The 13,868-nt window shown below is 45.8% G+C and overlaps 1 protein-coding gene across 2 annotated transcripts in view; it reads left to right on the top strand.

Annotated features, from left to right (window-relative positions):
* The window catches only part of ext1c (exostoses (multiple) 1c), a 120,316-nt gene that overhangs the window by 89,640 nt on the left and 16,808 nt on the right, over positions 1-13,868 (top strand). For both annotated transcript variants that reach the window (XM_080441775.1, XM_080441776.1), the window contains exons 3-4: positions 5,348-5,441; positions 10,873-10,980. In XM_080441775.1, coding sequence (XP_080297901.1) covers positions 5,348-5,441; positions 10,873-10,980 — 202 coding nt within the window. The remainder of the gene's footprint in view (positions 1-5,347; positions 5,442-10,872; positions 10,981-13,868) is intronic.

Consider the following 13,868-nt stretch of genomic DNA (forward strand, 5'->3'; position numbering starts at 1 on the left):
ACCCACCATCTAAAAATACATGTTAATTTGTCCGTCCTTGACATGAAAATGTTTGACAACCATGGGTTAAACAACATTTAGGAAGCAAGCCCAAATAAGCAACTACACTTTAGAAACAAGCCCAAAAAACTGCAACACGCAACCAATATTTACAAGCGACTTTACAGAAAAAACTAGCCCAAAGTCGCTTATAATAAGCAGACATGGCAACCCTGAGCTTGATCCTCCGCATGCGTTATTTCCTCCTTTTGAAACTCCTCGCTGTCAGATCAAGAGTAGCGGCTGTCAACTATGTATGTGTCAGAGAAGACACCTGTAGGAGTTAGCGAGTGACAGACTAGAGCTACACGTGTGTGGGAAACATTTGGAACTGGCATAACAACTAAAGTGGGAGAAGAAAGGAAAAATGTATAAGTTGGGGTTTTACTGTGTAGGCGATGAGAAGTGAAACAGATAGTGGAGAGATGGAGAACTGGAGGAGACAAGTGGGGCATGCTCGTTTGTTGTTGGAAATAAAAACACTGTTAAATGATTTATTTGTTCCCAGAGTATAAGTACATTTCCCTCATTAACACCAGCCAGCAGGAGCAGCCAGACTGTCAGACACACACACGGGGGCGCGCGCACACACAAACAAACACACACACACACACACACACACACACACACACACACACACACGCAATTTCATACACACTCTCCCACGTGCATGCAGACACGCACACTCCACATGCACAGAAGCACACTCTTTCACGCACACACACAGTAGTCCCAGTAGAACAGAAGACAGACATACTGTACAAGCACACACACACACACACACACACACACACACACACACACACACACACACACACACACACACACACACACAGACACACAGACACACACACACACACACACACACACACACACACACACACACACACACACACACACACAGAAGTGGGTCAGACTAACCGGCTCAGTCTCACCACATGCTGGGGGTCTCACTGTCTCACACAGAGGCGAGGCTTTTATATAAACACACAAAAAAACAAAACACAAGTACACACATTCAAGGGTATTTATTCACTCTCACACAACGCTTGGACACACTGTAGTGCATTAACTCCTTTTTTCACCACATTTGTGTACACACACACACACACACTCGCATTTATGTTCCAAAACACACATATACGTACATACATGCCATGCATATATCACAAATATAAGCCACAACTTCATTCGTCAGTGTCTAACAGCACATAAACCCACACTGAGAGTTGGGCTCAGAGTTAAATACATCATATCAATCCGTTACCGCAGGACGCACTGCTTACACAATACAGAAAGTTATTTCATACGGAGCTGCTCCACATTTCACACAGCTGATTTATATTGCTGCAGACGCATTCGCATCCATCTTGCAAGCAAACAGCCACGCACTCATGGATGCTGACACACACACACACACACACACACACACACACACACACACACACACACACACACACACACACACACACACACACACACACACACACACACACACACGTTTGTATTACTATACTTGTGAGGACATAAACATTTTAAGACAGCAATTTTATACGTACAATGTTTTTTACCAAAAAGCCGAAAACAGCTGATCTACAGACTCACAACGTTGAGCTTTTAAGATAATTATGTTCTTTTTGGTGCATAGTCTGCATACCGTAACACTGGAAACTAAGGATAAGTTATAACTCAGACATAACTCCAACCCTACATGCCTAACCATAACCCCAACCGGAAACATCCTAATTGTAATCATAAAACATTTCTCTTGTGAGGACCAGGGACATTTTCCTCACAATGCCTATTTCTCAAATTCTTCTATACTTGTGGGGGCATTTGGTCGTAGTAAAACAAGTACACGCACGCACGCACGCACGCACGCACGCACGCACGCACGCACGCACGCACGCACGCACGCACGCACGCACGCACGCACGCACGCACGCACGCACGCACGCACGCACGCACGCACGCACGCACGCACGCACGCACGCACGCACGCACGCACGCACGCACGCACGCACGCACGCACGCACGCACGCACGCACGCACGCACGCACGCACGCACACACACTGCTGTCTCAGCATTGATGGGAAAGCTCTATCAACAGGTGGAGAACCAGCACAGCCCTGACCGTAACTAACACAAAAACAACACTGCCTTTCACTAAGGCCTGATTTATGCTCTGTTGTACGTGCAACAGAGTATAAATGAAGTATAACCCAGTGCGAGTATTTGTCTTGTCTGACATTGTTTGGCTGCGGTTGTGGGTCTTTTGTGCCCTTTTTTCCTGGGACTGCTATTTTATTGAACTTCTTTTCGATTAGGCTATGGAAGCTCAGGCTAGATATTACAAAGGTTATTCAAATCAATGTCATGTCATCAGTCACGACAATAAGTAGGTAAATAAGAAAATAGGCAATCGGTAAATAAATAAATGTCATGATACATACATTGACAAGATGATCAGGCAGGTAGATGTTCTTCAAACTAAAGATGTTATTATTCCTTACTTTCATTCTCCCCAAAGAGCACAGAAACGGATGTTTTGTGAGCTTGTAGATATGCTATTTTCGCTGAATGTTTGCCCCAAAATAGGGACGCTAGGTTTCATGCTATTGTCAAACTGGTCAAACGGTCTAAAACCCGATTTATACTTTGTAGTCTGGTGTCTTGCGCCAAAAATAGCCGATCTACAAGCCGATCTACAAGCCGATCTACAAGTGTCGTAGTGGGATACGTCGTGTGGCTGTATAGATTGACTGTTTTCGGTGTCACACGTAACTAAGTAGAACTGCGGCTTGACTGTACAATATAGCCCTTTGTCGCAGTGAAAGGCTGTCAGAATTTATAATATAATCATTTTCCCCATCTCATCTTTCCTTTCCCGCACAAGAACACACAGAACACAGCCACTTCAATGTACAGTTGTGTGTACATGTATCCGCTCCAAATCCTAACAGAGACATTCATTCAGACCTCAGCCTCCGCAAACTCAACGCGGAGATCTCAATCAATGCCAACATCAGCAATAAAATCTTCCAATTTTCACATCCAGAGCATGAAGGGACGGGGGACGGGGGACGGGGGACGGGGGGGGCAGGGGGGTGTCTGTATCTCGTCACTCACTGAGGGGGTAAATAAATGACTAACTGTCCCAGACCGGGAAGTTTAATGGTGGGAGTATTTTACACAGACGCCCCCACAGTAAACAAACAAGAAGCTGGGCCGGATGTAGAACATGGAGGTGGAGGGGAGGTGGTGAGGGGAGAAGAGGGAGGATGAGGAGAAATCGGAGAGGAGGGAAGGTGGCGACAAGGAGGCAAAAGTACTTCGAGCAGAGGAGGCGAGAAAGGGAGCATATAGGAGCACGGGAATGAGGAGAGATTAACGAGGAGTGGGTGGGGAGCGGAGAACCAGTGGCGGAATGACTAGGAGCAGTTAGAAGAAGAAGGGAAGATGAGAGGAGGAGGAGGACGAGGAGAGAGAAGGAGGGGACAGGAACTTTCTCATAAGAGTCGATTTTGTTTGCTCCATCTGTTTACTGCAGTGGTTCTCAACCAGTGGTCCTGACCTTGAGGGGGTTCCAGGTGGTCCCCAGCTAAATGATGGAGAGTTGAAAATGGACCTGATGGATATGAAAAGGGTTCAAAACCTCTGGTTTACTGCACTGGACTGCAGTGTTATTTATTGTACTATATAGTGTACGTAATGTACTGAGGTGTAATGTATTATGGTGTAATGTCTTGTACGTTAGTGTATTCAATTTATTTCAATTTTGCTATAGTGCCAAGACACTTAGTTAGATTAGTCTCTCGAGCCAGACTGGTTGCTCACACATTTTTCAAATGCTCCGAAGATTGTGGAATAGTTGGTCTCTCTTGGGAGACTACATATAGAGCTACTCTAGGGTAATGAACTATAGTTTAGAAACAAAACAAAAAAAGTAGGTTCAGTCACATGACCACAAGAGTTTGCGGGTGTTTTTATGTTACCAGGTTGGTGGTACTGTGTCATTGAAGGCAACGTTCAGAATGGCTCTACGGTAGTACTGCCAGTAGGAGCGATTCTGACAAGAGTTTTGCCTTTCTGCTTCAGTCAGAGTCAGTCAAGAGTCAGTCAAGCTATAGGTAACAATCTACATTTGCTGTAAGAAAGCCAAGCTAACAACCGAACAGCTTCATGAGTAAATGCAAGTTTAAAAAATAAATGGCTTGAGAAAAGTGGATACTCTACTTGAATAAAACCCATGCCTGGTAATGTCTCCGAAGCCTGATGATTTATTTTTGTTGCAAGTTTAGTCTTCTGGTGGCCTTTAAAATGTCTTAAATGTTACTTCCTGATACCTGTAGAGACGAGAGACGTGTACTGTAGTGCATTGGTTCTCAAAGTGGGGTCCTTGGGGAGGGGGGTACCAGGGGGTCCAAAGCAAAATGTGTTAATATAGCGTCACAATCATTAAATGATGATTAAAGTGGTTAACATTTTTAAATGTTTTAACCACTTTAACCATATTCTATACTTTGGGTATATTAAAAAATTGCAGATCTACAAGCTCATAGCGCGGCACCCGCTGCCGTGCTATGAGCTTGTATGAGCTTGTATGAGCTCTGCTATTTTTGAAAAATCCCTGGCACAAAATATTTTTGAGATGGGGGTTCTGCAGCCAAATACATATCATGAAAACCACTGCTGTAGTGTAGTGCACTGTAGTGTAGTGTGTGATGATCAGACCGTTAAAGCACTGTACCGTTTCTGTTGCACTCAGCCGATGAAGGGTTGCATTGACGCAGAGCTTTCCACTTGGCTTCATTTACATCACATGAAGTAATGAGTGCAAAGTACATGAGCGGGAAGGGGTAAAGCAAGTGTAGAAGGTTTTGCTGTATTTTATATAATTTGGCCCTGGGTGGTTACACTGTTTTCTCTAAATTGCTAAGTGAAATATGAAACCTGTAATGCTTAAGTGAAATGTGAAACAAAACATGGTTAACTGGAAAGCCTGATTTTTTTTTATCCGTCACATTTGCGACACATTGTGTGAGCTTGTACGTTGGCTATTGTCACCGTGTGACAATTAGCCGTATGATTTTATAGTAAATTGAGCTCTTTTGCAATGAGTTCAATGAGTTCATTCATCATTTCCATCCATGAAATGCACTACAAAAAAAAAATGGGTTTGTTTTTTTGTTTTTAACTTACTGATATTATGATTTAATCTGTTCAGTGTTCATGTGACCAATGTTGTACTGTACAGGTTAACTTGGTAATGTGTTGCTGTAACAATTTTGTCCATTTCTCTGTCAGGTTTGACTACCAGGAGCTTCTCCACAACTCGACCTTCTGCTTGGTACCTCGAGGGCGACGCCTGGGCTCATTTCGCTTCCTGGAGTCACTACAGGTAAAAAATTCAAGAATTCAAGAGTTTACAAAACACATGTTTCGCATTGCATCATCTCACCGTACTCTGTAATAGTATTCGTTATTATTAGAACAGGAAGGTCACACAAACTTTACAAAGACGCAGTTTCTTTCCACCCACTGTCTCATGCTGGTGTATTTTGTACATCACACAAAAAGTACTCTATGTACCACACACTCGTGATTGTACTCGTGGGTAAACTTGCAATTCGGGCAGATTTGGGTCAGAAGAAACAAATCACAGATGGGTGTGGGTGGAGTTCATTAAATTATCTCATATATTTGGCTAAATTTGCATAGTTGCCATATCTTCCTCTGCTTTAAATGTGACTTTATGCAGATTCAGGTCAATTATATTTATTTCCAACACATCAGACTAATGCGGGTGGATGAATAGTACTAAGCTGGATGGGTTGCAGTGATTGTAGAACAGCTAAGAGTGGTGCGCTCGTGAACGGCAAATAATTGTCTCCACCAGGCCGAAGACGTGGCCGAGAATATGTTTTCGACCCCGTCCGTCCATCCGTCCTTGTGTGTGCGCATGTGTCTGTCCGTCTGTGAGCTAATCCCCGGCTATAACTGGAAAGATCGGCGTGAAACTTTGCACGCACACTCCCTAGAGGCTAAGGAAATTCCTCTGCCCCAGATCTTTCACATCGGCCTGTTATAGCGCCACCAGGAGGCCGATTTTTGCTAAACAATTATTTTTATATTGCTCCTACAGATTTTGTCCAAACATCACGCCAATCGGTACAGAACTGTCCGAATTTTCATATTCCATCCTGATTGTCTAAGTTTGGCTTCCAAAGTTGGCAGGAGTGGCCCGTTTTGAACAAAATGCCTCAAATCATGAATGCAGTGTCCGATTGCCGTGAAACTTTGCATGCACATTCCCAATAGGCCAAGAAAGAAATGCCACCCTACATTTTTCAAATCGGCCACATGGTGGCACTATAACTCTTGAACCGTAGGTCATACAATCAAAATTCTTTTCCCCTTTGGTTTCCATGGATCATTACGGAACTCCCCAAATAAACCATGCCCATTTCCACCATGTTTTCCACCTTGTTGCGTTTTCGAGATCGTCCAGTTATACAATTCGGTACACATTATCTCTGGGGTCATGTGATCAAGATGTATAAGTTATGACCAAAGTTTGCGGGCCCTGGGTCAGCAACCCGTCCTGGCGGAGACCTGTGCTCCGAGGAGCACACTTTTCTTGTTCATCCATGGAACCCTATGGTGACTATTGTGAACTTGCCTTTGGCGCTGTAATACTGATACATGCGGTCCAGAGTGCGTGTTTTAGAGAGTACTTTACCACGGGCCCAGCCAATCATAGTCAAGCAGCAGAACTATCCATTTAATACATTATATAAACTACATTATGTAAACTACATTATATAACGCTACTGTCGGGCAGAAACCTCTTCATCATGCTAGAGTGCCACACAAAAGTAGCAAAAATAGCAGATCTACAAGCTCAAAACGCATCGCGATGCAACACGTTTTCGACATGAGGTTATGATAAACTACTGTACCTGGTAAACTGTCTACCATCCTGTATTTTATAGAATGTGCATTATTAATATGGCAGACTGGAAATGGAATTGGGCTGCATCTGTATACGCCATATGCCAACATGGCACTCGCCAACATGGCGCTTGCCAACGCACCACTGACCACAGCATCTGCCTAAACTTTACAACATTACAACAATGCAAATGACTCTTTTCCAGGAACCAAGCCCCTGTGCACTGTGATACAGCTCATATACCGTTCAGTCAACAGCCAAGTTCGCAGGATGAAGAATGCTAATGTCCTAGAATTAGATTTCCACTTCCGTGGTTTATATAATCTTTCGGTTATTGACACCGTAATGGTCACATCTGTAGACGTTTTCCCCGGGCCAGCATTGTGTTGTGTTAAGCGCAGATTGAGCCATAAACTTAATTGTCTTAGCCTTTTAAACTGAAATTGGCCCAACACAAACAAAGGAGGCATACACAAACATCTACTACTCTCAGACACGCATACACAGTAAAATCCTCAGTGTTAATTCATCCATTTGTACACTTTCAGAGTTAAAATTTCTCTGAGTATTTTACTGTGTACGTACTGGTTGCACACCTACTGTATAGGCACACACACTGATGTGTAAGCGCAGACTCGTGCAAACATACAGATGTAAACCCGTTCATTACATCCAGTGCAAGGAAACAAAACGGTGAAGACCCAAACTCAATGGAGTGAACAGGAGTTTACGGGTCTATTTTTACGCTCTCAGACTTAAGTTAACAGCCTGGATTTGACTGTGTAGCCATCCTGCCACCCATGTTGATGGTCTCACACCAGGGCAGGAAACGGTGGCTGTTTTTAGTTTTACCTAACACTGAACTCACTGGCTTACAATGGGCCCTGGCCCCATCTCTCTCTCTTGGGCTCTGTGTGTGTGTGTGTGCGTGTGCGTGTGTGTGTGTGCGTGTGTGTGTGTGTGTGTGTGCGTGTGTGCGTGTGTGCGTGCGCTCGTGCGTTTGTATGGTCCGGAAGCCACCCTGGTGCCAGCCTGCCACACTGCTGATCACTGCTGAATGGACAAATCCACACTCTCAACACTCTCGTTTTGGCACCATCTTTTTCTCTCTCCATCTTTTTTCTCTCTCTTTCTCTCTTTCTCTGTCCCTATTCCTCCACTATCGGTCACAGTCTCTCTCCTCTCCAATCTTCTATTTTCTACTTTCTCTCTCCCTCCCCCCGTCCTGCCTCCTTCTCTTTCACTTTTCCATTCAAGACACTTCAAGATTTGCAAGATCTTGCTTTTTTTTCTCCCTTCTTTTTTTTTGGTGTGCCAACCAAGCCCACAAAAGAACTGGCAATTACCAGTGTGGTAGGAAACTCACTGCCTCTGTTCCAACATATACAACACCACGCGCACGCACGCACGCACACACACACAGACACACACACACACACACACACACACACACACACACACACACACACACACACACGCACACACACACACACGCACACACGCACACACACACGCACACCCTGACACTCCTCTCGCCCCCCTTTCCGTGTCGTCCAATGAAAACAGCCCAGAAACGGTACTACGCGGCACATTGTGCGCAATGTGCGGCCTCACGCTGAGACAGGCAGGCGGCCCGCGTTGGAGGGCCTCCTCTCTCGGGGAGAGAGGACTCAGGCGAGCCCCAGGCTTCACTACAACCGAGGAGGAGGCCTCGGCTCACCCGACGTCACCTGTGGAGACCATTCTGAATTAGCTTCGGTACAAAGAGGCTGCATGTGCGCACACACGCCCACGCGCACACCCAAACAAACAAACCAGAAATGCGCGTCTATCTGCCTGCCTGAGTGGTTTCTTGATGTAACGCTGGAACAGGGAAGCCCCACAGGGACAGAGAGACTGTTTGATCTCACTCTGTTTCGGCTACTCCTGCTCTCCAGTGGTTTAATTAGAAAAAATAAAATACTCCCAGACTTATCAGCACTCCAGACCATGGCGAGCTTTTTAGAGACGGATGAGTGGGGGCGCGTATGAAGAGAGAGAGAGAGAGAGAGAGAGAGAGAGAGAGAGAGAGAGAGAGAGAGAGAGAGAGAGAGAGAGAGAGAGAGAGAGAGAGAGAGAGAGAGAGAGAGAGAGAGAGAGAGAGAGAGAGAGAGAGAGAGAGAGAGAGAGAGAGAGAGAGAGAGAGAGAGAGAATGAATGAATGTGCGGATGTGGGTTAGAGTTTGGGGCCAGTGTTGGAGCAATGGAGCACGATAAGGAGAGAGAGAGAGAGAGAGAGAGAGAGAGAGAGAGAGAGAGAGAGAGAGAGAGAGAGAGAGAGTGGGAGGGTTGAGTTGAGAGAGGAGGGGAGATCAGAAAGCAAGGAAGTAGAACGGCATCAAAAACCATCAGTAAACAGAGGGATGCAGCAACATCCCATCTTCAATAAAGCATGATGCCTCTCCCTGTCCACCCCCACCCTACTTGTGCAACCTTTCCCTTTTTAATTTTTTTCCTAAACCCCCCATCAATCTCCATCCATCTCTCCCTATACCTCCTTTAATGTCGTTTCCATGGCTATACTTAATTAGAAGACCAAGGGGTCTGCCCCCTTCGACTGTGTGCGTGTGTGACTGTGTGCGTGTGTGTGTGTGTGTGCGTGTGTGTGTGTGTGTGTGTGTGTGTGTGTGTGTGTGTGTGTGTGTGTGTGTGTGTGTGTGTGTGTGTGTGTGTGTGTGTGTGTGTGTGTGTGTGTGTGTGTGTGTGTGTGTGTGTGTGTGTGTGTGTGTGTGTGTGTGTGTGTGCGTGCGTGCGCGTGTGTCTGTGTGTGTCCGACAGCAGTAGTGCGGTGGTCTCTAACGCCCATGGCGCCCAGGGAAATGAGCGATAGAGGCCCGTGACTCAATCCATCCTCCCAACAAGGGTCTGACACACTTGCGTGCGTGCGCACACACACACACACAGTCACACACACACACACACAAACACACACACACACACACAGACACACTCGCACACAACATTGATCATATTGTCTGCTCGGCATGAGCTACTGTATCCCGGTGCCAAGCAGCTGTGAACACACACACTGCACACATACTGTAGTGTTGCGATCATGCAGCTGAGGTATGTTGCGTAGTGTTGTTTACTGCTGGGGACCATGCCTTCAGGGCCGGGAGACCCCGAATGAACCCGATTCACAGCTGATCTCAGCTACTGTACTGGGGTTTGTTTAGTTGAAGTCCGATTTTGACGCACGCCGGTGTCACTCGTCGAAAATAGCAGACCTACAAGCTCACAAGGCGCCGCGGATGCGACGCCTTGTGAGCTTGTAGGTCTGCTATTTTCGACGCACAACGGAGCATAAATCAGGCTTAAGGGTTTTGAAAGTCGATATTTTTTTTCTTAATCACTTAACCACATGAACTGGACATGTCATAATAGCCGAATATTTGGCAAAAATACATCTAAAGGCTCATAACGCAACTCTAGGGTTTAAGTATATACTAGGGCCCTATAGTTTGTCATACAGTATGACCAATAGGAAAAATAGTCATTCTACAAGCTCACAATTTTCATGGATATGTATGTATATGTTTATTATGATTCATTCATTTGAATGAATGCTGCATTATAGTGAATTATAATGAATGCTGCATTATAATGACATGCCCAAAATAGGAGCGCCAGGGTTAAAGTGGTTCGTTGGACACTTTTAACCTCACCTCACCTCACCTTAACCTCACCTTGGTTTGTATGTGTGTGTGTGTGTGTGTGTGTGTGTGTGTGTGTGTGTGTGTGTGTGTGTGTGTGTGTGTGTGTGTGTGTGTGTGTGTGTGTGTGTGTGTGTGTGTGTGTGTGTGTGTGTGTGTGTGTGTGTGTGTGTGTGCGCATACAGGCGGCCTGCATCCCAGTGTTGCTGAGTAATGGCTGGGAGCTGCCCTTCTCTGATGTCATCCAGTGGAACCAGGCAGTCATCGAGGGGGACGAGAGATTACTGCTGCAGGTAACACACACACACACGCACACACACACACACACACACACACACACACACACACACACACACACACACAGACACACACACACACACACACACACACACACACACACACACACACACACACACACACACACACACACACACACACACACACACACACACACACACACACCACATTCATGCAAGTACCCACAGACGCGCTCTCCAACCATGTATCTCTGTCTGTCTGTCTGTCTGTCTGTCTCTCTCTCAAAGGGTTAGGCTTTATTGGCATGAGAAAACAAACATTTACATTGCCAAAGCAAAAGTGGAACTAAACAATCAAAACAAATATAATGTATGTACAATTAAAAGGGAATAAGGAAATGCGTCCGTAAACAGAGCTCTCTCTCTCTCTCTCTCTCTCTCTCTCTCTCTCTCTCTCTCTCTCTCTCTCTCTCTCTCTCTCTCTCCCTCTCCCTCTCCCTGTCCCTCTCTCGCTCTCTCTCTCTCTCTCTCATATGCACAAACAAACACGCAGCAAAACAAACACTCAGCCGTGCAGCCCCGGCCTTCATCTCGCTCCCTCACAAATCACATTATGTCCAGTTCTGGATCGATCCACAGGGCACAGGAATCGCCTCTCAGCTAATGAACAGGAATAAGCCCGGGGAGCACAGAGCACGCAGACATTTTCAAATCACTACAGAATTGGCTGAAATGAAATGGGATTGACCTTATCAGCACCCGAACGCCGCCACCCATTTCACACACATATACAAACATCTATGCACACGCACGCTCGCACACACACACACACACACACACACACACACACACACACACACACACACACACACACACACACACACACACTCTCTCTCAGACTTGGTGCGCTGCGAGGTTAACCCATTAAGACCTGAGGCCGATTCTACAAATGTCTTATAAAACAGCAGTTCTTTCAAGATTTTTTCAAAAATCTAAAAAATAAATAGCAGATGTTAGCCCGGACCGCTGGCGTAGCGGTCCGGGCACCCATAGGCTCCAAAGTAGCCTGACAGCGCATCGCGGGTTCGAGTCCTGATCCCCGACGGCCTTTGCTGCATGTCACTCCCCATCTCTCTCCCCATTTCCTGCCAACCTATTATCCTATCAATAAAGGCATAAAAAAGCCCCAAAAAATTAATAAAATAAAAAAATAGCAGATGTACAAGCTTGCAGCGCGGCACGAAGTGACGCGCTGTGAGCTTGTAGATCTGCTATTTTTATAATAGCCAACGGCTAAAATCTAAAACGACACGGGTGCTTTCACCGGTTTGAGCGGGTTAAGGATGAGAGGGACTGAGTTTTTGAAGGGCTTTTGAAGACGGCGTTGAATGAGGCCAGACAGTTCAGACAGACTGACGACCACACAGAGGACAAGATGTCCTTTAGATCCGCCGAGAAGAAAAGAGGCTGAGGAGGCGAGGAGGGAGGGAGCGAAGGAGGAAAACAAGCGGGGAGGGGAGGGGAGGGTGGAAGAGAGACGGACGGAGAGAGGGAGGGAGGAGTGCCGAAGCGAAGGATGAGATGTGGAGGGAAAGACGGAGCGATGGGTTGAGGGAGGAAGGGACAGAGATGAGGGAACAGAATAAAAGGAGAGAGACAGACAGACAGACAGACAGACAGACAGACAGACAGACAGACAGACAGACAGACAGAGAGAGGGAGAGAACGAGGGAGAATGAGGGAGAGAGAGAAAATGAAGGAGAGCGAGAGAGAGAGAGAGAGAGAGAGAGAGAGAGAGAGGGAGAGGGAGAGAACGAAGGAGAGAGAGAGAGAGAGAGAGAGAGAGAGAGAGAGAGAGAGAGAGAGAGAGAGAGAGAGAGAGAGAGAGAGAGAGAGAGAGAGAGAGAGAGAGAGAGAGAGAGAGAGAGAGAGAGAGAGAGAGAGAGAGAGAGGTAGGCGGCATGCCTTCCCTGGCTCTTCATAGATGTGTTAAGGCTCTGGGTTTAAAGGAGTTAGCTGCTGGCACTTTGTTCGCCGCTGCTTTCTACCAATTAGACGGAACCGCTGGGATTAACTCTCCAAAGCCAATGAATCAATTTAGCTAATTCACTCAAAACCCTCGACCCAGTCTTATTAACTAATTAAGACCTAAGCACCTGAAATGCTAATAACTTGGCCATATCAACTCTGCCTTAATAGTTTGCCTTTTATTCGCCCTTTTTTCCTTGTTAATTTTTTTTTTGCACCATCAAATGGACGCTTTTGTTTGTTTGTTTGTCATCATCATCATCAGGTCCATCCACTATAGCCACTACACAGCATAATCCTCAGTGTTCATTTATCCGTTTGTAACTCCAGGAGAGTACAAATGGACCCTAATGGATTTGGTTAAATTGAGAGTTGCATTCCAGACTGAGAACTTGTTTTAATAATTGATAAAACGTTATTTTAACCAATTTGTATGATATAGAGTATGTTAATACCAGGGCATGCATTTCACAGAGGCCATGAAGGCCTCTGTAGCCCCTCAGTTTGGCCCTCTGCCCCTCAAAGCCTCATATTCCCATGAGGCCACAGTGGCCTTGATGCCCCACCCGCACTGCCCCAGCTGATTACTATTTTATCCTCTGTCTCTTTCCTTTTTTTCTCCTTTAGTTTTTAAACACTAGTGTCTTTTGTTGAGAATCTGCGATGTTAACTCCCCCATCCCATCTTCAAATGAATCCATGCCATGTGGCCTTGCCCCTAAAATGACAAAATTCCAGGCCTGGTTAATACAATATAAAACTGTGACTAACATCTGCAGTGGTTGCAGGAGGTCTGCCTACTCTTCCATTAAGAAATGTAGACCCTGGTGTCGGATATATGACACCTGCTGGTGGACAAGTAGTATTGCCTGAAGCTCATAAGCGCAATATCTCCCT

This window comes from Gymnoscopelus braueri (assembly GCF_963280865.1).
Source record: "Gymnoscopelus braueri genome assembly, chromosome: 11".
Classification (NCBI taxonomy): domain Eukaryota; kingdom Metazoa; phylum Chordata; class Actinopteri; order Myctophiformes; family Myctophidae; genus Gymnoscopelus; species Gymnoscopelus braueri.